Source organism: Osmerus eperlanus, chromosome 15, assembly GCF_963692335.1.
Source record: "Osmerus eperlanus chromosome 15, fOsmEpe2.1, whole genome shotgun sequence".
In the NCBI taxonomy this organism is placed as follows: Eukaryota; Metazoa; Chordata; class Actinopteri; order Osmeriformes; family Osmeridae; genus Osmerus; species Osmerus eperlanus.
Window position 1 is genome coordinate 11,073,073 of NC_085032.1, and position 25,779 is coordinate 11,098,851.

The 25,779-nt window shown below is 42.9% G+C and overlaps 2 protein-coding genes across 6 annotated transcripts; one reads left to right on the forward strand and one right to left on the reverse strand.

Annotated features, from left to right (window-relative positions):
- Positions 1 to 29: 29 nt before the first annotated feature.
- LOC134034670 (tyrosine-protein kinase Yes) lies at positions 30 to 16,694 on the reverse strand. The gene is made up of 12 exons (XM_062479176.1): positions 16,207 to 16,694; positions 9,324 to 9,608; positions 7,893 to 7,992; positions 7,478 to 7,576; positions 6,983 to 7,086; positions 6,689 to 6,838; positions 5,868 to 6,023; positions 5,112 to 5,291; positions 4,327 to 4,403; positions 3,805 to 3,958; positions 2,903 to 3,034; positions 30 to 1,785 (listed from the first exon to the last, which is right to left on the reverse strand). Exons 2-12 carry the CDS (start codon positions 9,598 to 9,600, stop codon positions 1,577 to 1,579), a joined length of 1,638 nt encoding a protein of 545 aa, XP_062335160.1. The 5' UTR covers positions 9,601 to 9,608; positions 16,207 to 16,694; the 3' UTR covers positions 30 to 1,576.
- Positions 16,695 to 18,803: 2,109 nt separating this feature from the next.
- adcyap1a (adenylate cyclase activating polypeptide 1a) lies at positions 18,804 to 24,515 on the forward strand. Of its 5 annotated transcripts, XM_062480027.1 has the most exons (7): positions 18,808 to 19,119; positions 19,379 to 19,483; positions 20,169 to 20,303; positions 20,705 to 20,809; positions 21,410 to 21,544; positions 22,029 to 22,149; positions 24,012 to 24,513. In XM_062480027.1, exons 2-7 carry the CDS (start codon positions 19,386 to 19,388, stop codon positions 24,018 to 24,020), a joined length of 603 nt encoding a protein of 200 aa, XP_062336011.1. In that variant the 5' UTR covers positions 18,808 to 19,119; positions 19,379 to 19,385; the 3' UTR covers positions 24,021 to 24,513. The 5 variants fall into 5 exon arrangements, with proteins under 5 accessions (XP_062336012.1, XP_062336010.1, XP_062336014.1 ...); XM_062480026.1 differs by having other exon boundaries at positions 18,805 to 19,119; positions 19,382 to 19,483; positions 22,029 to 24,515; XM_062480025.1 differs by having other exon boundaries at positions 22,029 to 24,515.
- Positions 24,516 to 25,779: the final 1,264 nt, after the last annotated feature.

Here is a 25,779-nt window from a genome sequence, read left to right on the forward strand (position 1 = left end):
CTCAAGATAAACAAGGAAGTGTTAGGCGATTTAAAATCAGAAATGTTTTATTTTTCAACTGTACAAATTCCTCAGATTCGTATTCAAACCGTAGTTATTTCTTCACTATACCACCATAGAACATGGCATCGCAATTTTCTTCATATTCTAAACAAAAGAGGATTTCACAACTTTGTACAAAGCCCTTAAATTAAATCATTGGACCATCTGCAGATAATTCTCAATCACACAGGCTACCGTGCTGACTTGAGTCTAGAAAGTAAAAGTTAAAAGTGACATGTAACAAAGTAACAACTTTGACACCCAGGTGACACTCAGTATAAAAAATTATAATTGCACAATTTGTTTGTACTGGTTTACATGTTTTCTTAATGACCCATAAAAAAAAGAAATACAAATATTTCTCTTTGCCACTGATTTGAATTCACAATGTTTTCCATTCAATAAGTAAAACAGAAGAACAGTTTTTAGGTACTTTGGCAATGTCTCCTTTGTGGACATAACTTGAAGTCAAATGAAAAAAAACAGCTGGTCAATAAGGCCATTGGCTTGGCCACCACTGTTTAAGACTGCAGATGCAAAGCCTGGAGACTAACACGAGCAGACCACAATGCCTTGGGGTATTCACAATAAGTAAAACAACCACGGCTATATTTGGTGGGTCTGTTAACAGTTCTGGACTTTAAAGGTATTTATCTCGCCTTATTTTCAAATTAATTCTCAAGCACCACAAGTCATGTAGTCGTGTCATGATATGTGTAGAAACAACTGTTGAGTGACTGTCACCGCCTCGGTTACCATTGGTTTAGGTTGAGTCATCTTACAGCTGAACATTCAGCAGGCTCACAGTGATAGAGACAGCTTCAGTCTCGCAAGGCTCATTCACTGGAGTGAATTCAAGAAATTGTGGAACTTGACCTAGCAATCATCTGTGACAGGCCTAGGAAAAAAAAACTGCTGTTAATGTTATGAACAAGTTTTGAAGCTAACAGAAAAACAGATGACGGACTTCACAGAAAGCTATAATTCTTTTTTGATATCAGTCTATACGCATCACTAATGTCACCCATTCAGATAAACAGAAAATAAAAGAAAGATTCCAGTCAAACTGATAAAATGCAGTGAGTACAAAATGGAACACAAAATAGAAATTGTTCATTTTCAAACCCTCAAAAAGCTCTTCATCCAAAGAGCCTAGTTGAGACACCTAGTCATATGCCTCTTCCATGATTTAACAACATCAGAAACACAACAAAAAACTGATTGGTCACTTCAGGAAAGTATCAACGAAATTAAACAAGGGAAACTTTTATGGTCAAAGCAGACAAGTAGTACCTAAACAAACAGTGAAACTTGTGTTTGTAAATAAATGGAAAATAAAGTACATTTGTTGTACTTAAAAACAAACATGAAATGTAGTGGTATGTGCAACTCATAAGGACAGCTTCCAGTTAGCTTTCTAGAGCTCTCAGTACATCATTCATCGTGTTCCCTCCTCTTCTCAAGAACTAGTCCGCAATCCAGGACAGAGGGATACACAGAGTGTTTAGGCCGTGCTGCAGTCCGATCAATCTGACTATAGGTTGTCCCCAGGCTGGTACTGTGGTTCTGTGGCTGTGAAATAGTCCTCTAGGAAGGACTGCAGGTACTCGAAGGTGGGCCTCTCGTCTGGGTCCTTCTTCCAGCAGACCTTCATCATCTCGTGGAGGGACTCAGGGCAGCCCTGGGGGCAGGGCATACGGTACCCCCTCTCCACCTGCTCCAGCACCTCCCGGTTTACCATGCCTGGGGAGGGAGGGAGAAAGGGAGGGAGGAGAGGAGGAGGAGATATAGAGAGGATGAGGACCAGACGAGAGGAGAGGAGAAGGGATGGGGAGAAGGAAAAGGAGGGTGTGACCCTCAGTTTAAAGCTCATTGCATTAACTGTGCAGTCAAGCATGAAACCTGGGTCACAACAACATAATGAAGATGATCCCACACAAAGATTGATGGGCTTTGGTAACACGAGGTACAGTAGATCATCTAAATCATACTACAGCCCCCCCATTCACTCATCCCACCCACAAAGAAGCTTTGAAAAGGGAGGGGGGGGGTTACGGAGTGAGCCTGAAGGTTGGTGTCTGTATCAGCATCACAGAGGACCAGTCAGCCTGCCCCCCCCCCCCCCCCCCAAGAGGACTGTCTGTCTGGCACAGATGGCTATAAAAAAAAGAATGGTGTTCAGCCTCCAGATCAGCCCCAACCAGATGGCCTCATCTAATCTCAGGGTGTGTGTGTGTGTTCACGTGAGTGAGTGTCTGTGTGTATATCTGTGTGTGAGAAAGACAAAGAGCGTGTATGCATATGTGTGTGTTTATGTCTGTGTGAGAGTCAAAAGTGTGAAAGTCTGAGTGTGGGTCTGCCCATTTGTGTGTATGATAAAGAAAGAAAGAGAGTGTTTGCAAATGTGTGTGTGTGTGTGTGCGTGTGAGAGTGTGAATGTATGTGTGTTTATGGACAGGAGGGTGTTCATCCAGCAGAAACAAAAGCAGACAGTGTCGCTTAGCTCTCGAAGGAACTGTGCTTCCTAGGACAGCAATACCTCACATCTGTGTCTCTCAGTGTGTGACCAGGCCGACAGTGGGGAGAGTTCTCTCTGACTAGGCCTGCGCTCCACATGTCTGTGTCTCTTTTCAGAAGAACCGTCTGTTCTAGAATACTAAGCTAAACCTGGGCCATAAAGCAAGTGCTGGTAGCCCCACTGTTCAGCCATGGTGTCATGTTACCAAAGCATTGATTACTTCTTACATTATCTTACATGATGTCAAATGACAGCTTTAAATCTGTGTAAGAAAACAGCCAAATCCACCCTACAATATACTAAACCTGTGTGTTTGTGTTTTCCTCCTCTAACACCTCTCACCTGGGTAAGGCACTCTGCCTTTAGTGACCAGTTCTGTCAGCAGGATACCGAAGGACCAGACGTCAGACTTGATGGTGAAGCGCCCGTACAGGGCAGCCTCGGGGGCGGTCCACTTAATGGGGAACTTGGCTCCTGCAAACCAGGGGCAGGGTGGGAGGGAGGGAGGGATGGAGGGTGGAAGCAAGAAAGAGGGAGGGAGGGAAGAAGAAGAAAAAGGAGGGCGGGAGTAAGGGATGGAGTGGAGAGTGGGCGTGAAGGAAGACAAGAGACAGAAAAGGAGAGGGAGGGAGGTGGAGGGGAAATGGGGAAAAGTGAGGAGAGGATATTAGATTCCACTAGGGGTCACCAGAGAGCCAGATCACAGCAGGGAGTACCCAGGCCCCACTGTGACAGCTCAACTCTTGACGTCAGTGCATGCACCGTCTTGGATCTGGATATTTCAGGATAATCTAAACCTTGGTAGAAAGCTTTGGTATTTTGTCAGAACGGGTTCAAAAGAGAGAAAAAAAAAAGTATTTTCCAGAAGTTGTCTTTTGCACACTGAAAGAAATGAAAAATGGAAGTGACATTGTTCGTCTTCAACATTGTGAGAGGTTTAGAGGGAAAAAATGACCTTCCAAAATATCAAGTTCACTGCAGAGAGACTTTCAATGTGTTGAAACAAAGTAGCAGAAACCTGCTTAGGCTGGAATGTGCTCACCACAACTAATGTGAGTTAATGGAAGCATCTGCTTTCCACGATTAGACAAATTTACCACGAGGAAAGCAGCAGGCTTCATCCATAGTAGTGATATCACTCTTTCATCCACGAGTATCCCTCTTTTCCCACCCTCCTTCCCCACACCTCCTTTAACGATGATTCATTAACTCATTATTGTCCTTTGGGCCGGTGATCCACTGACCTTGCCTGGCTGTGTACTCGTTGTCTTCTATGAGTCTGGCCAGACCAAAGTCAGCGATCTTGCACACCAGATTGTCTCCGACCAGGATGTTGGCGGCGCGCAGGTCCCTGTGGATGTAGTTCATCCTCTCGATGAACGCCATGCCGTCAGCGATCTGTAAACAAACAAACACGTCCGTTCAACCGCGCCTTGTCTCGGGGACTCCGATTTGAATAATTCATATCAACTGGAGGCAGACCTTCTGTCAGTAGGAAAGAGAGAGGAGAGCAGGGATGCAGAGATAGAGAGAGAGAGAGAGAGAGAGAGAGAAAGAGAGAGAGGGAGAGAAAGAGATAGAGAGAGAAAGAGAGAGATCACCAAGAACACAGCACCATCATACATTACTTCGGGAAGGTGACATTCATCTTATATTAGGCGTCTTTAAAGTTTACATCAATATGTACAGAAGCCAGAACATTCAGTAAAACACGGCTTGACATCACCTGTTACTGAGGAGAAGAGGCACAGTGTCGCCTGACTCACCTGTGCTGCCATATCCACCAGCAGAGGAAGCTTCAGGAATTTACCATCGCCTTCTTTCAGGAAGTCCAGCAAACTTCCTAGAAACACAGTACCAGTAACATTCATGAGGATTGGCAGAAGTGGATGTGTATCACCATGCTATGACATCACTTCAGAGGCTGGGAAATGTTGAAGGTTACATTTGCTCACACGACACACACAGGAGCACAAACACATGCAAACACTGCTTGCACACACAGGTCACTGAGTTGACTCCAAGGGATAAGTCATTAATGTTCAATCGCTTACAAAGAATGACGGAAAAATCTGGAAATCTCATTGCAGCTGAGAAGATGAAAGCTAGCCGCAAAACTGCTGCAGTTTTCAATTAAACATGTCCGCTTCAGGCCTCCACAAACCACAAGGGGATTTCCAAAGACTTTGAAATGGTACAGAACATTAATTAGAACGTCCAGAAATGTACATTTTCCTTCAAGGAAAATCTGCCAGAAAACATCCGATATAAAAACGTGTCTATGAATATGTTTAAAACAAACTTTATTAACCCTGTGCCTGAGGAATTTCACAAGCTGTTTGATGGAGCGCTCTTATGGCCTCAGTCGGTTGTTGTTGGCTCTCACTACAGCTGCATTACACCGCTAATCAGACGTGATGTCACAGCCTAATCATGCCAACTGTCCTCGACATGCCACATCTGGAGGAGGATGGTCTGTGTGTGTGTGTGTGTGTGTGTGTGTATGTATGTATGTCCACGTGTGTGGCTGTTTCTGCTTGCACACATGTACCTTTGGCCATGTACTCTGTGACGATGTAGATGGGCTCCTCAGACACCACGGCGTACAGAGGCACCAGCTTGTCGTGCCGCAGCTTCTTCATGATCTGGGCCTCCTGCAGGAAGGCCTCGGGGGACATGGTGCCTGGCTTCAGGGTCTTGATGGCCACCTTGGTGGTACCGTTCCATGTGCCTGTAGCAGCCCAGAACAGGCACAGTACTTTGGCTTATTAGAGCAGGAAACAGGAGTCAACACAAACACAGGGTACACAAATATCAACACTGGCCACATTCTTGGTCGTTAGGTTCTGATTACTTCAATGCGTACTGTCCAGAGCAGTTACACAGGAAGGCAGTGATTTGAGGACGACAGCGAGTTCTACTCGAGATCAGAGATAAACAAGGAAAAGAACACATCGATAGGAGTTGTCCCAAACTCTCACAGAATGCTACTTCCTGTGAAGATAGAGAAAAGACAACCAATGCAGGAAGCATCTGCTGGAAGTGGATGATTCCTACAGCCTAGACAGAAAGAGCAGCTATAAATAAGCACTTCTATATCCGTCTTCGTGTCTGTCAGAGTTTACTGTAAGCAATGCGCCTTTTGTCTCATTCAAACAGACTATTATTAGACAGTCCATCCTTGTACACAGCAGCATGTCTGTGAGTGTATGCGTGATTACAGAGGATGCGTGTGTGTGTGTTCATAGGTAGGCATCTAACGCCAATACAGGCGTGTGTGTGTGTTTGTGTGCCTGCGCTTCCTTACCCATCCAGACCTCTCCGAAGCAGCCCTGGCCCAGTTTGAGCTCCAGGCGGAGGGACTCGCGGGGGATCTCCCAGGCGTCCTTGGCCAGGCCCTGGGTCTGGGGCTTCACTGTGGGACACACTGTGGTCAGCCGGTGGCACAGCCCGTCAGCGTGTTCTGGAGAGAGAAGGGGGGAGTCACGACTCGCTCTTTGCCATTCTGTCTCTTCTTTGTAGAGAAAAGCAGTTATGTAGGGTGTCCTACAGCTGTTTATTTATTTTTTAAACACACATCTTCTGCTTTTTTGCCCCCTTCAAGGACTTTATAGGAAAACCGATATTTAGGCTTCGTTTTTTACGCTTCTCACGTGACGGTGTGTGAAGTGACCAGGGATACACAAACAAGCCTTTGGTTATGAATCATAGCAGCTTTCTCACACAAGGGAACCTCAACACACACACACACACACACACAAGAATGCTGAAAAATGAATGAGGGGTGAGTTTCTCTATGTTAGACCTCCAGACCTGAAGAGTGTGAGAGAGGAGAGGGATCCGGGAGACTTAACCTCCTCTCCCCCAGCAGCAGAGAGAAAACCACTCAGGAATGGCTCTCATTAAATATTCAATTTGAGGAAAGGCGGCCAGCTAGAGACTCCCAGACTCAAATACAGCTACCTAAAAACCTCCCAAGAGAGGATTTGATATGAAAAATGAATAGAAGAGGCAAATGAATTAAGTTATCTGTGAGACAATGAGGTCGTTTTAGAGAGTTTAGAGAAGACACAAAGTTTTAAGGAGAGGGTAATGAGGGAAACGCGCGAGGGAAAGAGGGAGACCTACCAGTGTAGTGTTTAACAAGTTTCTGTAGCGTATCAAACTGCGCCCGAGTGGTGATGTAGTAACCTCCGTTGTCAAGTTTGCGGATTTTGTAGTGTTTCACGTTGTCCCCTTTGGTGTCATCCCAGTCTCGTATAGACAAAGAGTAAGCCCCTGTCGGAGACAAAGACACATTCTTCGTCCATCCACACCAAGAGTGTCAACATCTACAACCAAAGAGACCGAGTACATGTGCGAGGGGGCGTCAATGTGGGAATTTGTCATATGCATTTGTGTCAGTGTGAAAACCATCCTAACCTTTAGTAGTTTCACTCTCTCGCACCAGGAAGGTGCCTCGATGGTTTCCTGGATTCAGTAGCAGCCTCTCAGCGTCTTTACGGCCCATTTTACCAAAGTACCACCTGAATGAGCACACACATCACATGATCTAGGAGAGCCACGCTTCCGAAACTTTTATTACAGGCTTCGGACTAAACACAAGACGATTAGTACGTACTACCAGCATATGAACTATACGAGGTAAAGCCATTGCACGAGTCATCTGACACATCAATTGGCTTAACTGCTACACAACTAAATGCTTCTCAGCTTAATGTATATATCCCTACCCCCCAATACCCCCACCCCACCCACAGGCCAGAGCGCTGCGTAACCAGGATGTGGAGCACTTGAGAGCCATGTGATGAACGGTCACCCATGCAGTTAGGCCCACCCCTCCAGTACTGCTGAGGTGGGGGTGTGGGAGGAGTAATGAGGTTATGGAGGGGGGGGGGGGTGACATGGCTTACTCACTCTTCAGCCTGGATGGAGTCGGCAGGAGCCACGTAGTTGCTGGGTATGTAGCCACTTTTCCCCGTGTTAATGGAGCGAGCCTCCCACCAGTCCCCTTCTCTGTGGGGGGGGGGGGGGGGGAGTGACAGTGAATGAGAGAGAGAAAGAAGGGGGAGGTGAGAGTCAATTTCACAGTCAGACAGTGACTCACTGTTTGGGCCCTGCAGCAGTCTGGTTTGTCAGCGAGTTTATGTCCACGGGGGGTCTGAGATCTACTCTAACAATCTCTACTTCAACATGTAAAACAGAGCTTCTACACTTTTCCATTTTCATCTCAGTTTAACATGGATTTTTCGCTGTGTTTCTGTCAAAAGAATAAACAGGAAACAAACGCAGTCTTCAGTAAACCAGGAAGGGAAGATCCTGTAATTCATACGTGTTGTTTATGATCTGGAAGCGGTCTCCTTTCTTGAAGGACAGATCGTCGGAAGTCCTGGCTTCATAGTCGTACAAGGCCACGAAGAAGGTTACCCCACCTGGAAACCGGGAAGAGATGGAGGACGGAGTCAGAGGTTAACATAAGGATGTTGGAGATGAGAATGTAGGTGTTTGTGACAAGACTACTGTGTAGTCTACACGTACTGTGAATGATCTACCAGGTCAGTTGAGGGACCAGTCATGCAGGTACATGAGTGTAACACTACTGACATGAGGACCATGCAAGGCATGTCAGCAGATGGGAGTTATGAGAAGTGTCACGCTGGTGCTTGTGTGTCTGTGTCCGTGTGTACATGTCAGTGTGTATATTTATGTGTGTGTGTGTGTGTGTTTGCATTGCGTCACTGGTCGCACAGTGTTTACAAGTTACAATGCACAGATCTGTGCATTGTAACTTGATGAGTTCCCATCGATTCACCGTGGCCTGTGGCCTGACTGTACTGAATGGATATTCCCAGTCTAAACAGAAGCACAACAGGTCCAACACAACATAAGAGTAACACTGTGAATCGACACTGAAGGGCTTCGGCACAGATAGATGGTGTGTCCTAGAAGTAATGAGCTTCGGCTGTGGAATACTGACCCAGGCGTGAAGATAACGGACACATGGGCTAAATGAGGTGGACAATATTTAACAGGGCAGTGCTGTTGGATGACCCTGTTTGGTAATTGCAACCAGGTACTGCTGAAGTCGGCTATATGTTAAGGTAAACAAGACAAGTCTGTAAACACTGTGTTTAGTGGGTACAGACGGAAGCTCAGCAGATGACACACACCTCCCATGGAGATCATACACACCCACCCACCACTGAGCACAAAGCCACCAACACTAATCCCATTATCTGCTGCAGAAGCTCAATACCATGCAGCAGGGTCCTACCCCCCAACCCATTCCTCTCCGAAAACCAGATAATCTAGCATAGAGGGGGGATTACAAGACTAATCCCCCTCTAAACAGGAGCGCTCAATCTCATCTCTCTGGCTCTTATCAGCCGTTCAGACACTTCGGAGCGAATCCTTCTACCTGAGAGGACTTGAAGAGGTGGACCTGCGGGAGAGGAGGGTCACGGAGGACAGACAGGACTCAGGAAGCACCTCTGATACTGGCGTTTGATCAGAGGCTGTTCTGGGAGGCTGTAGGTAAATATGACACCACTACTGCTACTACCGGTTGCTTTCGTACTGTTACTGACAGTGCCAGTAGACAATGTGATTTTTAAAATGTTATTTAACCAAGCAAGACTTTGAGGTTCAAGTCTTCATTCAAGTGGCTTGACCAGACAGTGCATAGGAGGAGGGACGGTATCTGGAACAGGACAGGGGATACACGCACGCGTGTTCAGGGACACACAAAGACGCTCAGGCTTACCTGACACAGTCGGAATGGGACCCGAGAACGAGGACGACGCCCCGCCGAACGGCGTCATGATGGATGAGGCGCCTCCGAACGGCGTGATGACGTGGCTGTTGAAGCCGGCGGCCGGGCCCGAAGATGAGGGAGGGGACTGGTTCTGCTGGAGCTGGGTGGGGTCCGGCCCGTAGTGGCCCACGTGCGGGGTGGCGGTGCTGGGGTCAGAGGCAGGGGTGGTATCCGGTCGGTACTTCATAGTGGGACCTTTGTCTTCTTTACTCTCGATGCAGCCCATACTGGCGTCTAAACAGACACACGGCAACATATTAGCTTTAGTGAGCTTTAGTCTTGACTATGACTTGTAGAGAACCAATATCTGTGGTCTATTACTTGCTGTAGATTCATTGGTCTAACTAAAAACTATTGTATGGACGACAGCCTAGCCACATTACCCACTGCATATTGACATCTGAGGAAATTTGTATAAAAAAACGTAAGGGTTTTAGTTTCGTTTTGACTTCTTAACTTATTAGGAGTGTTTTTATGTCATTAAGTGAAGAAAAGCAACATTTTCAAACTGCCTAAGTCATTATGTGTCTGTTAATGAGGGAACAAATCACCAAATCAGCATTATGTAGGAAGTAATTCATAATAAATGCAATAATACTTTTGCTACCCACACATTAAATGTAGATATGCATTGCTTACGCTTTACCTCAGAACCTTTTTATATTCTTCACCTTTTGTGAAACCATGCAGATAAAAAGTCATTGTGGAAACTTACAGACCAGTGTTCACATTCTGCATTGCTGTCATTCCTCTCCACAACAGAAGTAGCCAGCCTGAACATCCAGGCATTTCCCAAGCAAAGACAAGCACCCAGGGAACATGGACCCAATCAGACACGCTCCTATAAAAGGCTGCGTTCTGGGAGACAGTTCTCCACCAGATCCTGTAAACAGCACAGCCAGGAGGAGTTCAGAGGTCGTTTTTTTTTAATCTCCATCAGAGGAGGAAGAGAAGGAGGGGGATGGTACTGGTGTGTCATCGAGTTCATCAGCAGAGCTGCAGGGAAACCATCAAAATGAGCCCACCCCAGAAAGAGAACTCAAAGTGCTTCTTTTTACATAAACTTAACACTAGTTAAATATAATTTTATGGTTCGACTATTTGCTAGTTCTCTAACCTGATCATGAGTGGTCAGCATTTGCGGATTCTGTATATTTGCCTAGGCTATATAAATCTGATTTCTGATAAATCTTATCCAGATTTTGTTGAAGATGTTCTGCCACATGGATTTGGAACAAATCTCCCTTTTAAGAGCCAAACATGATCTCCCCTTGAACCCCAACATCCTGGTGTCATTCACTCACTACTACAAGATTGTTGGTTCAGTGGACTGTGGCCAGTTTCAAGTTGACGATTAGAATAAAGCAGTCTCGAGATTCAGGGGTCAGCAAAGGACAAAGGCCATGATTTAAGGACCTGACCAGCATCCCAGGCATGCTTATTTGCCTTGGAGCATCTGCAAACGATACAGGGAACAGATGGTAGATTTTCTTTCAGGGACACAAAAAAAACATTTGTGTGTTTTTTTTACTTTGATGAAGCCAGCACCACAGTCTCTTGACTCAATCGTTGGTAATGTGTCCCAATGTATTTAATACCCTTTCAGACCAAAACTCTTAACTTTGGAGGTAGGTGAGGGTAAGGCTGGGATTGGAAGCATGTGGCAATAAGAAGTGTGCTTTGTAATCAAGCCTTTCCCAACCTTAGTTGGCAGGTACAAGGAGAGGAAGGAGGAGAGTATCAGGAAGCCGGAAACCCATAAAGACCTACTGCAGCAACAGCAGGGGTGTGTACACACACCTGTTCCTCCAGCACATTTGACTAAACAGAAAGGAACACAAAAGGTGAAATATGATATTATGACCCTAAAGCAATAAAAGCAACATCCACAACTGAACACTTCTCTGAGACAGCACATTATAAAACTATTCTTCTCTTTTCTGCACGTTGCCCTACATTTGAATCAAATTCAAATCTTTGTATGTCCCAAGTACAATTTTGTGTTTAGAATTGATATTGACATACTGTTGGCTGTCAAATCAAATCAAATTTATTTGTATAGCCCTTTTTACACGCAAGCATGTCACAGAGGGCTTCACATATGCCCATAGAACTGCCCCTCAACCAACCTAAACCCTCAAGGAAGACACTTCATGTCCACACTTCATATCAATACAAGGCATAACCCTAACCCATAATGGAGTCTCTCTCACAGTGGAGATGAATAACAACGTTAGTGGTGTTTTTCAGTGTGTATGTGTGTCAGATATGACAGTTACAGAATAGGATAGTGTGCCAAGAGGCTTCCACATACGATGGGGTCAGAGCCATTTGAGATGAAAGCCATGCAGAATCATCCTGACCAACCACAGGGAGGATTAGGACCAGGGAGGATTTGCCCTGGCTGTGAGGATAATGACAGAAAATTGACTAGGACCACCAGTCAGACAGACAAACCTGGTTTTGTGTTGGCTATGTCTGACCGTGTGTGTAGGAGAAAGAGAGAGAAAGGGAACAGAGGAGGAGTGGAATGAAACGGCTCAAGATTTAAAATAGAGCTCATCAATTAGAAAAACTCCCCAGCCTGTTGTTAGCACAATATGAACTGAAGAACTCAGACTAGAAAACAACACAACTGGTCTGCCTCGAACCTAAGTGAGATCTCATCTTGAAGGATTTCAACAAGGCTCTTAGCTGTGAAGACGTGCTCTTGGGTGGTTTTGGCAGGCAGCTTTCGGCAGCTCTGAACGAACCCCCCGACGGCCTCAATAGCATGTCTTCAGTTAATGACACATGATGGGCTTAGCTGCCACTTTGTATTTCAACACAGATGAGAGATGATAGTTCAGAAAGCTTATTATTGGGGAAGATGATTTAGACTTGTGGGAGCATCACAGATTAATGTACTGAACTCTGACATAACTTAACAAAATGCTACAAGTATGAAGGTTTGTTATGCAGATGGCCTAACCATTACGAGTAATCTCAGAGTTTTGGCCACTAGGGTGTTTTTAAAAAAATAATGTGAACCCTGTTTCTAATGTGGATTTTCATAATCCCATCATATATTTCCATCACAAGGACAGAATATTTGTCACAGATCTAGGGATCTAGAGTTTAAATATGCTTCAAAAGGCAAGGATACAACAGTGCATGGGCCAAGTGATATTTTTAGTAACATGGTGCTCTAATTGCTGACAGCACAGCACTGCGTTGCCCTGAGCGCTACATATGACCTACAACTGTGTGCTCACATAAAAGGGATCCCAGTTGTGGCATCCAGTGAAGAACAATGTCTATCTGGGAGATGCACGAAACACAGGAACTCAAAGGCGGGTGAACAGTTCAGATTGGGGGAAGGTTCAAATATTGCATCACTCCATGGCTCACTGTGCTCTGAAATGGAGATGATGGGAGACACAGATGGGAGATGTCCAGTCAGCTGTTTTATGTTGCTCAGTTAGGGCTTGGCATGTAGCCTACCATTCAAATCTAGGTTAAAGTTGTCCTTGTGTCCCTCTAATTAGCCTCAATCAAAGCTGTTTGATCTGGGATAGTGATAGATTCAGGACTTACATATCATGGTTTATGTTGCCATGCAGCAAACTGAAGCAAAAATAGGCCCAGCGTTTTTTTTTAACAAAGTCTTTGTTCAAACACTATTTTGACAAGAGAATTTGAGGTCCTTTACATGCTGTTCCCAAGCTCAGCACATCATTCTGTTATAGGACATGACAGTGGAAGCTGAAATTAGATCAATTGGAAAAACTGTGTACCAGAACTCATGTTTGCTGTCGAATCTGAACTGAATCTCGTCTCCTCGGCCGATAAAAGTTCCCTAGAGACACATAAATCACCACGCCTACCTGAGGCTCCTTGTCATCTCTGACCTCTGACCCCCAGACAGTTTACCTCAGCCAAGGCTCTGATCTAGATTAGGGCAGTGAGGAGGTTTGTGGGAAGAGGTCCAGATTAGAGGTCCAGTCTATCCCCAAGGTCACCCTTGGGTGGTGGCCAAAATTAATGGAGGATGACCTTAATAAGGTATACAGAGGTATAATACCAACTGTTCAGAGGTCTGTGTTTTTATGTCAAGTTTAAAGTTTGGCTGCATACCCCTGTTGATCCCAGCCGTTCCACGTGTAAATATCTTAATCGTAGAGGATTGAAAAATGTCACACAAATTCCACACGAAAACAAATGGGGGAAAAAAAATCTACTTTCCAGTTCTGGTTGAGGGGGATTTATTATGTTCAATGCCAGATGTCACATTCCAGAAACAAAGCAGTTTCAATGTTTTTTATTTACTATTACATAATGACCAGATTTTGCTATACTGTGCATTCTGCAGATTTCAGATCCTATACAGCCAGACAGGATTACTGACGAAGGGCAAGTCTGTAGTTCCCTCTCCACCCTCCTTCCGAGAGGGAATTCCACACAAGCTTTGCGAGAGTTGTTGGCTCACACTTTCTCTCAGCACACAGAACCTCTTTCAAACACACACAACTCACACAAACTCTTAAAAACAGACACAAGTACACACTCTCTCCCTCTTGATAATACAGAAACACACACCACAATAACTGATTACCAGGGCTTTGTACTGACTACTCAGCGTTGAGTTAGGGACCAAATTATATAGTTGGAGCTTCGGTCCACTGAGCTTTTGTGCTTTAGGACACCTGCTGCCTCCACATCCCCTCTTCAGCCCCCCCCCCCCCCCCCCCCCGCCCCACACACACACACAGGAAACACCAATGATGAATACCCACATTCAGGACAGCCAATGGAGTGTCTAAATGACACCTTTATGTGCTTCCACAACCACAAGAGAAGGACTGAGAGAGGGTGATAGAATGAGTGTAGGATGATAGAAAGAGGAAATCAAAACGTTCAGATGGGCTCAAATTAGGCAGCAAACCAATGTCCTCCCTGCTCTGCAAAAAACGCACTCAGTGCACAACATCTTCAGACGTGTTCCCTTTCATTGGGTATCCCACATGTCCTCTACCAGCTGAGATCTGGATGATTGACAGGGGAGGAGTCCCACCCACAGTGGCCAGGGGCCTGTGTGAAGTCCCCCACCTCAGAGCTGGATGCAGCAGACAGCACCGCTGCAGTCAGGGAGGGTCGTGAGAGTTCTACCATGCTGTGCCCGGCTTTACACCAACAGACGATGGCCCACGCCTTCTTTCACATTGCACCGATGCCAAGGGTAGAATCTGGTCCTGGGAAACTGCAACCGCATACAGTACCAAAAATGAAGCGATGCCTCTGAGTCAAAGGCAGATTCATACTGGGTTATGACTCATGATGATTATGAATCCTCATATGGAAATGGGTATAGCTCAGTGGTTTGGATGAAAGCATCTGCTAAATTCATATGTTTTATTATTGTAAGAGTAAGTAAACGAGACCCAGAGCGATGTCCAACGTCACTCCTTTGTCCCACTGTGTCTCTGTGGTTACTTTTCAGAGTGTCTGAATGAGAAACAGAGACTACACCTGAGCTCCCACACCTCCTGACCACAGGCCAGGCAGCATGAGGACATCTTCCCTGGGACACATTCAGGTGGAGAGCCAGCCAACTCCAACATGCTGGGTTTGAACTTGACATTGTCTGAGAGCGGATACCAGGATTTAGTCTGTAGTTGTAGAAAGGGCTGACATCAGACAACTGATTCAATTTTAGGGAGTATTTTCAAACGATTCTGACCTCTGCATATGACCAAATCATTTAATTTCACAATGGCAATGGCATTGAGTAAGGTTCTGACCGGTAAACAGTTTTTTCGTACAGGTAACTGAGGGTGAAACCTTCTCAGGAGCTTGCTGCTTGCTGGTAGTCCCTCCAGAGTATTGCTTCTGATGATGATGATAATAATAATGACAATGATGATCAAGGAAGCTTTCAGGAAACTCAGTCACATCAGTGTACTACATATTGCTAGAGTTTGACTCCCCATGCAGTGAATGTAGTGTTTCACTGAATGCCCTCAGTCCAAGGAAGTACTCATACATGTTACAACTGGTATTTTAAAGGTCTACAACTCTCAACACTTAGCTGGGACTTCTAGGTGACAACTTGAACGTGAATACATGTGTCTCTCATCAAGGCACGGGGATGTTCTGTCTCAAGCCCAGCAGAAGACATAATAATAATAAAATAATACTTAAAGGCCTTGGATGTTTCAGACATAATATTTTGGACCTAATGACATGGTCTGCTGCTCTTCATCTAGTGTGAAGGTGATCCAACAATTTTCTCTTCGACTATAGCCAGTGTTAACTATACTGTTCCATTTACTTCGTATGGTGTCGACCTTTCCCCAATGACATATGGTGTAAAGTTAATGTCATCTTGATTGAATAACTTGACAGCAAACGCTACGCTGCGCCTGCTGAGTCTAATGCATGGCAAATATTAACGCTCTGTCACACGTTCCGTGTCCAAACATGACTGACAAACTTGATGCAGCTAACTACAACAAATTAGAATCACATTTTAGATAACGTATCATTGCCATGCGGTTACATTGAGTCAGGACAATGCAACATTGTTGCTACATGGGTTGGTTGGTCCATCTTTCTATTTAACTGTTTCATGAAGATGTCGGATACAGTAGCCTATTACAAACAAATGGACTAACATGAAGCGAAAACTATTGATGGCCAAAAACATAACATGCTTGATTCTGTAGGATACCGCAATTTTCTTGAGGTCACTCTGATCTGACAAAAACAATCAATGCAAAAGCGACTGTCGGCCCAAGATCTTTGCCTTTAGACCATAGGCTACTGTGGTTATCACACAAAGACCTAAACCTACCTTTTAAAAATCCACGTCCTTCTGTCACATGCGTCTCAGTTTGTATTTCCAACCGTTTCTCTTTCCGAGCAAAATATGTGCTATTTAACCCTCGAAATCACAGTCAACCTCATCCTGACTCCATCCATGCAGCAATCGGTTTGTGCTTGGGAGATGAGTAGAAAGATGAAGTTCTATCGAAGCTACACAAATGCTCTAGGAAATAAATCAACAGACGAGTTGAAAAAAGATGCACCCTAAAGTACCACGAATCAACCGGTATGCGTTTAACGACATGATGGCAGCAGAATAGTCCACAAAGTCGCTGGTTGTGAGTGTGACCTAGACTTCCAACCGCTTCCACTCTCCACTCTCCACTAAACTTGCATCAATCCGTACAACAACATGGCGGACCTTGGGCTACTCCAGGGAACGCTTCCAAAGCTGATGGTACAGAAAACCACTGAGGCTAGTTTAATAATTACAAATTGGCAAAATATTGATCATTAAATACAAAAACAATAGGCCGAGGGAATCTAAAACATTCTGCTAAATACATTATTGAAATTCGTCTCTGTTGGACTTGCTCTGTGGCTTTGCATTTACTGTCAAAAAAGGTCCTGCCACACCCCCTACTGGCCATTTATTGTTCACTACGGTAATGTCCCTAATCTCTTCTTCGGTATAGGCCACCATCCTCCTTTACATTGTTCATTTCCAGACTGGCTTTAAGGTTATTTAAATATGTGCGTAGCCTGTCGTTTTCAATCATAATTGTGAATGTAAGAAGATATGCATCCCTAAATTGATAGACTATTTGAGCGTAATGAGTATGAGTCAATGTAGTCCTGTGTCTGGGAACATGCGTTACGTTTATAGTATTTTGTATCTCGAGTAGACGAGACAAAGTAATGGAAAATTATTTTCTAATTAAAAAATTATCATTACACATACACATGCACACACCTACAGTAGGCTATATACACATCTCAATTTCCTTATGCCCTAAACCAAGGCTGTATTCATAGTGTTAAACCTATAGCCCTAACCCATTTAAAGCAAGTCATAAAACACAGTCAACAAAATAGTGGCTTTTATTTTTATAAAAGTACATGATATCGTGAGTCACATGTTCCTTTTTAGTTGCCCTGCCCTGTTTACACACTAAACCCGCGGTTAATTTAGCCTAATCCAGCATGTGGGTCATAAAGGAATAAACATTTACTGGATTTCGGACAGGCACTGTTTGCAGAACCATTCAGCTGAACTGAATTGTTATGATTATAGTATATAGACAATCTCATCCATCTGCTATCACATGAATTACTTTTCTACTTCCTTCACATCAATATTACCTGGGGATCGCCTGACCCATGGTCTTATCGAAAGATCTGCCTGAACAAAAACGGCGTATGCTATCCTTTTAGTCGTTCAGAGGCCTACTCTTAATTGAATGCTACCAGATGTCGGGTAAAGTTAAATTGTTCAGGCATTTAGCAGACCTATAGCCTACCTTACGTTTCTGTCGATTTACCTAGGCTATTTAAAGGTAAACTTAAACATATGGCGCATATAGTATTTTTTGTGTGTGTCATTGCAGAGTTTAAGAAAACACGTTTATTTTTTATTTTTCGGGGCCCAGGACTTTCTAGTGCACTTACCTCTTATAACCGCTTGAGTGCAGTACTCACTCAATGCTTGCAGCGCATGCAGTTTATAAACGAACTTCAGATACTTTTTTTGTGGAAGATGTTCAATGTCTAGAAAGAAAATACAAAAGTGCAAGATTTTCTGCTTTTAAGTCCATAAATGTTCGTCACATCTCATGACGTCAACACGGGTGAAGATGACATGGTCTGAATCATCAAGATTCCACACATGATCCAGGATTTGCGCATGAATCGTGAACTTATTGCAGTACCTGTCCATTCATGACACATACTTAGCTTTTATATAAGACAACAATATCCATCCCTCAATTTTAAACGAATATCAAGCAGCTGAAATCTAAACTACAAACCTGTTTCACAAGTAATTGTAAATAAATAAATAAATACAATCATAGGGCCACTTGGTTAAGTTTAAGAATGAAACGTGTGTGTGAGTTAATTCCAATTTAAGATTTTAAACTATTCAATACCTATTGTCTGTAGACGTGATCTAAAACAGTCATACAACGAAGATTTACGGAGTTGCAGCGCGTCAGCACCAGGGATGTGGACAGCTCCGCTCCACCACAAGTCTTCCATCCAAAAGGTAGCCTACTTTTGGGGCACAATGTCCTTGACCTTCAACCTTTTGCTAAAATATATCTCTTAGTAGAGTGTGCCCCGCGAATCAGTTTCGCGGGGCGCAGTTTCTCTCGGCATTGACACAATCGTGATAGATTACCAAAGTACCAAGTTCCTAAAATGACCTCACTTAGTTGTCCCGGTTATTGCCATTCGTCAAATATTAGTATTCATAAGTCGTGCTATAATTACGTGTTTGGATTGAACATCCGTTGACTGACCGTTTCATTGAGGGAGGAGGAAAAGTACTACAGTACAATATTCTGAGAGGATGGGGGCGATGACGTAGGCTCTATCCCCTATGTGACAGGTGAAAAAGGCATGCCTTTGGATTCAGGAATAGGCTACATAACCAGAGGAGACTGGTTCGCAGAGCAAAAAAGTTTCCTCCGTGTAGACAGATGTTTGCACTCTCTATCCTTGGGTTGTGTGCACACAGAAATCTGAGAATCGCATTTCACGTGTGAGCGCACGGAGGGTTGGACACACTGAAGGAGCTTCAGGAGACAAAGAGACGCTTTACCGTGGAAGCAGAAAGTGAGAGAGGGATACAGAAAAGAAAGGGAGAGAGAGATCTTATCTCACTCTCCCATTCACAGTTTACCAAGGATCGCATCCAGCGGCTAACTCCACACTGCAATAGGTTTGTAGCGTTTCCAAACTTTTTACGCAGCTGCATCAAGTAAGAAAGGCGCAATAAACAGACTTTAAATGTTAAATTTAATTGATACATGATTTGTAGTAGGCTAAGTTGATAAACTCTCACGCATGCAACGAGTAAAGGTGAAGGTGCGTGTGTAAATCTGTATCTCATGTATGTTCGTTCCTTTCGACCTAACCGTACCAGTGTTGTAGTTGGGAGAGAATTGCACTATATCTAACGTGTGTTGTTTCTTTCACAGCAGGACAATGTCTAGTAAAGCGACTTTAGCCTTACTCATCTATGGAATCATAATGCATTACAGCGTCAACTGCTCGCCTATGGGGCTTAGCTATCCTAACGTTAGGTACGTACAATTTACCTATCTTTACTTTTGCATGGATAACCGCCATACATTATGTTTAGGAACAAGTATTATTATTTTTTACCCCGCTTAGCCACACAAGGAATTTATTACTTGAATATGTTTGTATTTTATTGAAAGAAAGCAAGTTGTAAACAATTTCGGATAATATGCTGTACTGTTTTATGGGCTTGGACATCGATGCATTAGAATAGGGCTTATATAGAGTCGATGATACAAAGCCATTGCAACTGGAAAGATACCCTAGAGCGAAAGGGAAACGTATTTTGTCAACTCGTGATTCGAAAAAACTATTCATCGATTCTCTCTTCTGTAGGCTGGTCCCATTAGAATTGCAATATAGTTATTTTTTCTGATTCTATATTCCAGGAAGTAATTTTGTATTGTTTTTAAAATATTTATTTTGTCGCATAGCCTATTAATCATTTGGGTAGTTGTTGGCTAGTATTCCATTGGCAACATTGATTTCCCAGTAAAGTTATTTATGATCTTTTCATTTAAATGAATATTTTAAATACATCATTGGCAAAACTTGATTGACTTGTGGAACCCTTCAATTATTGACTAATAATCGATATCCTAAGTAAAGGACATAGTTTTACATGTTATGCTCATTTATTAATTATAACATTTCCCAAACATTTTCCAAATCTATTTCCGATTTCAGACTTAACAATGAGGTTTATGACGAGGATGGAAATTCTTTACCGGACCTGACTTTTGACAGTGATCAAATTGCTTTGCGAAGCCCGCCGTCTGTTGCTGACGACGTGTATAAGTTATACTACCCACCGGAAAAAAGGTGACTATCATTTCACCCAGTCTATTTCTAAATGTAGATGACATTCATGCCAAACATTTCATTATTGGGCTCTTATTTTTATGTTCATCTATGTTAAATGTTTTGTGTTAATCAATGTATGTCAAGAATCCCATTTTTTTGGAAACTAAATGGAATTAGGCCTCAACATTTAGGCAATTAGCCTATTTGTCACGAGCTTGACAAGTTTGATTGAATCAAGACATAGGCGACCGGTTTAATAACTCTCAATTATACAAATGAAAGAAGGCTGGCATCGGGCACGAATGTAGCTTGAGTAAAAACAGCTTACATTTAATATTAGATAATAAGGCGCGTTAAAGTTGGTGAATTTGTTCAGCTGGGTGTGTGATGATTTCCTGTTTGGCGTTTTATTATCCCAGAACGGAAAGGCATGCAGACGGAATGTTTAATAAAGCCTACAGGAAAGCGCTGGGTCAGTTGTCAGCAAGGAAATATCTTCAGTATCTGATGACAAAACGTGTAGGGTAAGGACATCTTCTTGGTTGATCATCTCTTATTTTAGGATCCAACTAATTTTCTGGGGGGAGGGGTGAGTGTGTCTGTTTACTGTTTATGTCTTTGTGCGTTTTTATTTTAACGGATCCTCAAATTGCTCACAATTCATATTATGTTCCGTTTAATTTTACTTTGTGTCTATGGTCTTTCGCCAGTAAAATCCCATTAATCTGACTCATATGTACTCATATTTGAACGGTATGAAATCTACCAAGTGCACTACGTGTGGAAGCTATTGTCTGATTATCAGTTGATCTCAGCACAGATATTTCCCCTTTAAGGAGCAAATCTCAGAATCCACGTGGCTGAATATATTTAATTTTCATTATGAATAATGTATGGTGGCTTAGTCCCCAAGGGATCAAGATGGGTTAGGATGCAATTACCAAGCACATCCGTGGCTACCGCAGTAATCGAAAAACACTTTTTTTTCTTTTCCAAATATCAAAAACTGTTTAAAACATGGACAAAAGTGTGAATGTTAAGACTTAAATGCAGTGCAGCAAAGGGCACTCGGTGTCAGGATAATTTCATGACAGTGAAAACTGTGCTGCCTATGTTTTTCTTAGCGGAGGCAACACCATGGAAGACGACTCTGAGCCCCTGTCCAAAAGGCACTCGGATGGAGTGTTTACGGACAGCTACAGCCGTTACCGAAAGCAAATGGCAGTCAAGAAATACCTGGCGGCCGTCCTGGGGAAAAGGTATAGACAGAGATATAGAAACAAAGGACGCCGACTAGCGTATTTGTAGCGTTGCTAAACCAAACTACCATGTGTGTACAGCCCAGTCATTTTGAGATAACTGAACAATCAGTGGATTGCTCTTGTGTTCTTTAAACATGTATTTATGTATGAAGTAAAGCCATTAAAATGAATATTTTGATAATAATATTGTTTTTCTTTTGTACTTAAGCACTTGAGAACGCACAGATCTACTTTGTGGACCAATCCTTTTTGTTCAACCTAAATATAGCCTATATTTATTTATTTTTAGAAGTATTTATTTAAAGATGATGAAATTGTGCACATGATCAGTATGCTACTGTAACCCTGTCTTTTAAACATTTAGATATAGCTTACAGATATGAATGTGAGGGAAAATAAATAGTTTAAAAGACAATCAATGTATTGAATGTTACTTTTTCGAAACTGAAATTAAGAGTTTAGTTGTTTTTATTTACAACAGCCCTGAAGACATAGGTTTTCACCATATTCTACAAGACATAGACTTTGATGTCCTCCTGGATGGGGATGAGTTTGAGGCAATTTTGGGAGACTGGCTGAAACAGTTCTCTCCCGAATTTCCGGTGAGTCCCTGGCTCTTTCCCGAGGCCATGTCTTGAGGGATACCTTCTGTCCCTCCCTCTTTATTCTCACCTAAACCTTCCCCTGTGATTTTCCACTCCAAACACACAACCCGATCTCCTTCTCTCCTCATTTGTGCTCCTGTCTCTCCTGAGATGTTGTACATGCAACTGTATCTCTATTCACAACTATATACTGCATGGCAGACATGCATGTACAGTATGTATGAATGTGAATATGGATGCAATATAAACAGCCCTTGGTGTTATGCATAGATATGTTGTACATATCAATGTTAATGGCTATAAATATGTATCTAAATTCCTTGGAAACATCCTATAGGAGGATGTGAAAATGCCGCTAAACATTATCGTAAAATAAATAAGCAATGGTTTGACCAAACATGGCTTTAGAAGCTTACAGATGGCAGTCATCCATTTTGACGGTCCTTTGAGGACAATGGTGGGGACACTAATGAGAAAGTCCCTCTTTACATGACATGAGGACCAGAGTGCTTTTGAGGTTTTTCTTTCTTTCCTTCCTCCTCTTTGTTGTAATTGAAAACAAGCCTACACCTTTGAACTTGTGCAAAGTACCTATCTTGTGTTCCTCTCTAGTGCTATCCATGTGTTTGAAATGCTCTTGAAAACCTGGAATGCTGTGAAAGGTTTTCTTTGTCACTTTGTCTATATAAGAAGTATTGTGATTGGAAAATTGTCATGTGGAAAAAAAAGAATTCTTACATCTTACTTCTTAAGTATAATTTATTTACTTAAACCAATGATACTTCTTATATGGGTTCACTTTTAATCGTCAATTTGTTGTTTTTCATAAGGAACATATCAGAGGCAATCTAAAGACTTTGTGTTGCACTTTCCTGGTCTATAATTGTGCTTCCCCTGTGTGAACCTATGTAAGACCTGCTAGATCGCATGATTAAAGTAATTGCACTAGCCACCAAATCTGTGCAAACCACTGCAATGATATGATTCTGTTTGCTCACTGATTCACATATACATACAGTACCTGTATTTCTAGATGTTGTTTTGTTTTTGATCTCCCCCAACATTAGTACACAAACTGTGATGGATGTTTCACTACTGCCGTATTCTGAGGAACGATCTGATGAATGTACTACCAGAGAAAATCTCTTAGATCTTCTAGACCCCTTAGTCTCTACCCCACTGTCCATTTTGTCTTCTCTCACGAGCAAGATTTTATAACAGTCCAATGTAAAGTTATATAATGCCAAAAACAGACTTGTATGATTGTTGTTTTGAATGTTTTAGCATTGAAATGCTGGAAAAACCACCCAACAGACAGTCCGAGAGAGACTTAACCCTGATGTAATGTGCGTTTGGAAATGGATTCCAACCAAATCTTAAGATGTGAGACCTGTTGATTGCTCAAGTAAAAAGGCGGGGGTGGACCATGCCTAATCAATTTTACACGAGGGACGTACTGACTGAAAGAGGGAGGGAGGGAGAGGTATTTATGTTCAACAGTCTAGCAGAAAGCCAGTCTCTGTTTTGTGTGTTCACCCTTGGGTGAAACCAGGTTTAGGTAATATAAACCAACATTGCCTGATCATAACATGGGCAAGATTGAAAACTCACTGAAACACGTTCTTATGAGCCTTGTGAAATGAGAAAAACAGAGCATTCGTCTGTCCCCGAGCACAAACACACAAGGTGCCCTCTTCCTTGACACTGTTGAGAACTCCCATACCAGGCACAAATCCTGCAAGACACATATATCTGAGCTTTGTATCATGAGCACTGTGGGGCAAAGTTCTTCGATCTGTACCTGCCTGATGAATCGTGTGTATGAAATCAATCTTTCTTTAATTCTGCATTCCCCCCAGGCTTTGTGACGCAGGAAGCAGCTTGCGGCTATGGTGCCTTGCTTCGACTTTAAAATCGCCACGAATCACAGATGGCTATTTAGTGGCCCTACAATGCTGCACATCATCAGCTTACATTCCACTATCTGGTTGTTGTTTTTGTGTTGGGCAGACCTTTGATTGGATCTTTAGTGCCATCCGGCTTAGAGCCAGAGCTCTCTTGCTCATACTAATTTCTTTTTGCATTTGTTTTTAGAGAACTAGACATTCAAGTTTTGTGATAGATAGCAGCAAACATCATCATTTACCCTCTCTCCATGAAGCATAATGTGTATCATATTGAAAGCGCCAATAGCCTTACTAAACGTGAAGATTAAACTTAAAAAATCTATCTATATATTTATTGTGTAGAAACCTGAATATTAGAGAGTACCATTATAATGACAAATGGCGATCCACAAGGGTCAAGTCTATAAATGTTTAAAAAAAAAGGTGTTGTAAGATTTGTATGAATAAATTTTTGTAAACAACATAATTCCGTCTAATCTTTGAAACCCATAACACACATCAATTGTTACCCACCCATAGCTTCACTACACCAACTCAAAGTAAAGGCTTCCCCTACACTGGTGTAGGGAAGAAGGATTTAGGAGGAAGCAAAGTTAAAGTACAGGGCTAAAGCTTAAAAAAGACATAGGCAACCTCATCTCTGCTTTACTATATCATTATGTGCATAAATTAAATATTCTGGATTTTCATTCATTGAAAACACAAGCAGAATAGGGCTTCTTCAAAATGTGTCAAACTGGAAACCCTAAATAATAGTTGAATAAAAAAGTACAAGCCAGTCAAATAAGACCCTTAATACCAATCAACAGAAAAAAACGACAAGAAACAACATCAAAAGTAGTCTGAGATTTTAGACAAACCCTAAATCAAGGTAATTCCTTTGGTGTCCATAACAGCCTCCACAAAACAAAGAGCTGGGTGAGAAGTGAGAAACACTGGACAGTCTAAATCTGCAGGTAGTACAAATGGATGGTCACTATTTGCAAGGCGAAACCAGTGAACCTTTTAGATATTCCAGACAGACACTCCTGCAACAAAGCTACAGAGTATGACCACTGAAAACCAGACGCCAGTTTCTGCTCGAGCTCCAGAGAATGTGTTACTTTGTGGTGTGAAACAGAGACACTTCATTCTGTGGGTGTCAATCTCCAGCACACCTTTGGGACAGCCAGTGACAGGACGTAGGAGGAATCGCCCAAGCAACGCCGCCCCGGAGGGCCCGCAGCCCCACACTGCTGCAGGACACCACCAACCAAGAACACAGACTACTGATGCTGTCTGTCTGTGCTGCCAAGCCCAGAAGCCTGCCGTCTTTACAATGCACTTGTCATTTAAAAAAGAAAGTGACACAGCTATTACATGTATAGTACCTAGGACATGGTCCACACTTCAGGACAGAGTCTACACTATACTACATTGTCTACACTAGGACATAGTCTACACTATGTTGAGAAAAAAAGAACCAAAAATATACACAGCAAACAGTTTTCAAAGGTATGCTAATGTCTCAAAGTAACAGATTTGATTAGATTCATGTTTATTGAAGAATGATAGGAGTGTCAGCTCATTAGTTAGTCAATCCCGCAGGGGCTAGACCCACCAATCACATGCTGAGGTCTGAGAATCTCCCGTCTACTCATTGGTGAACTGCTGATCTAACATAGCTCCTGTCTAATCAGTGATGAGGAACCAAGGACATCAAAAACAATAGCCTCGGGCC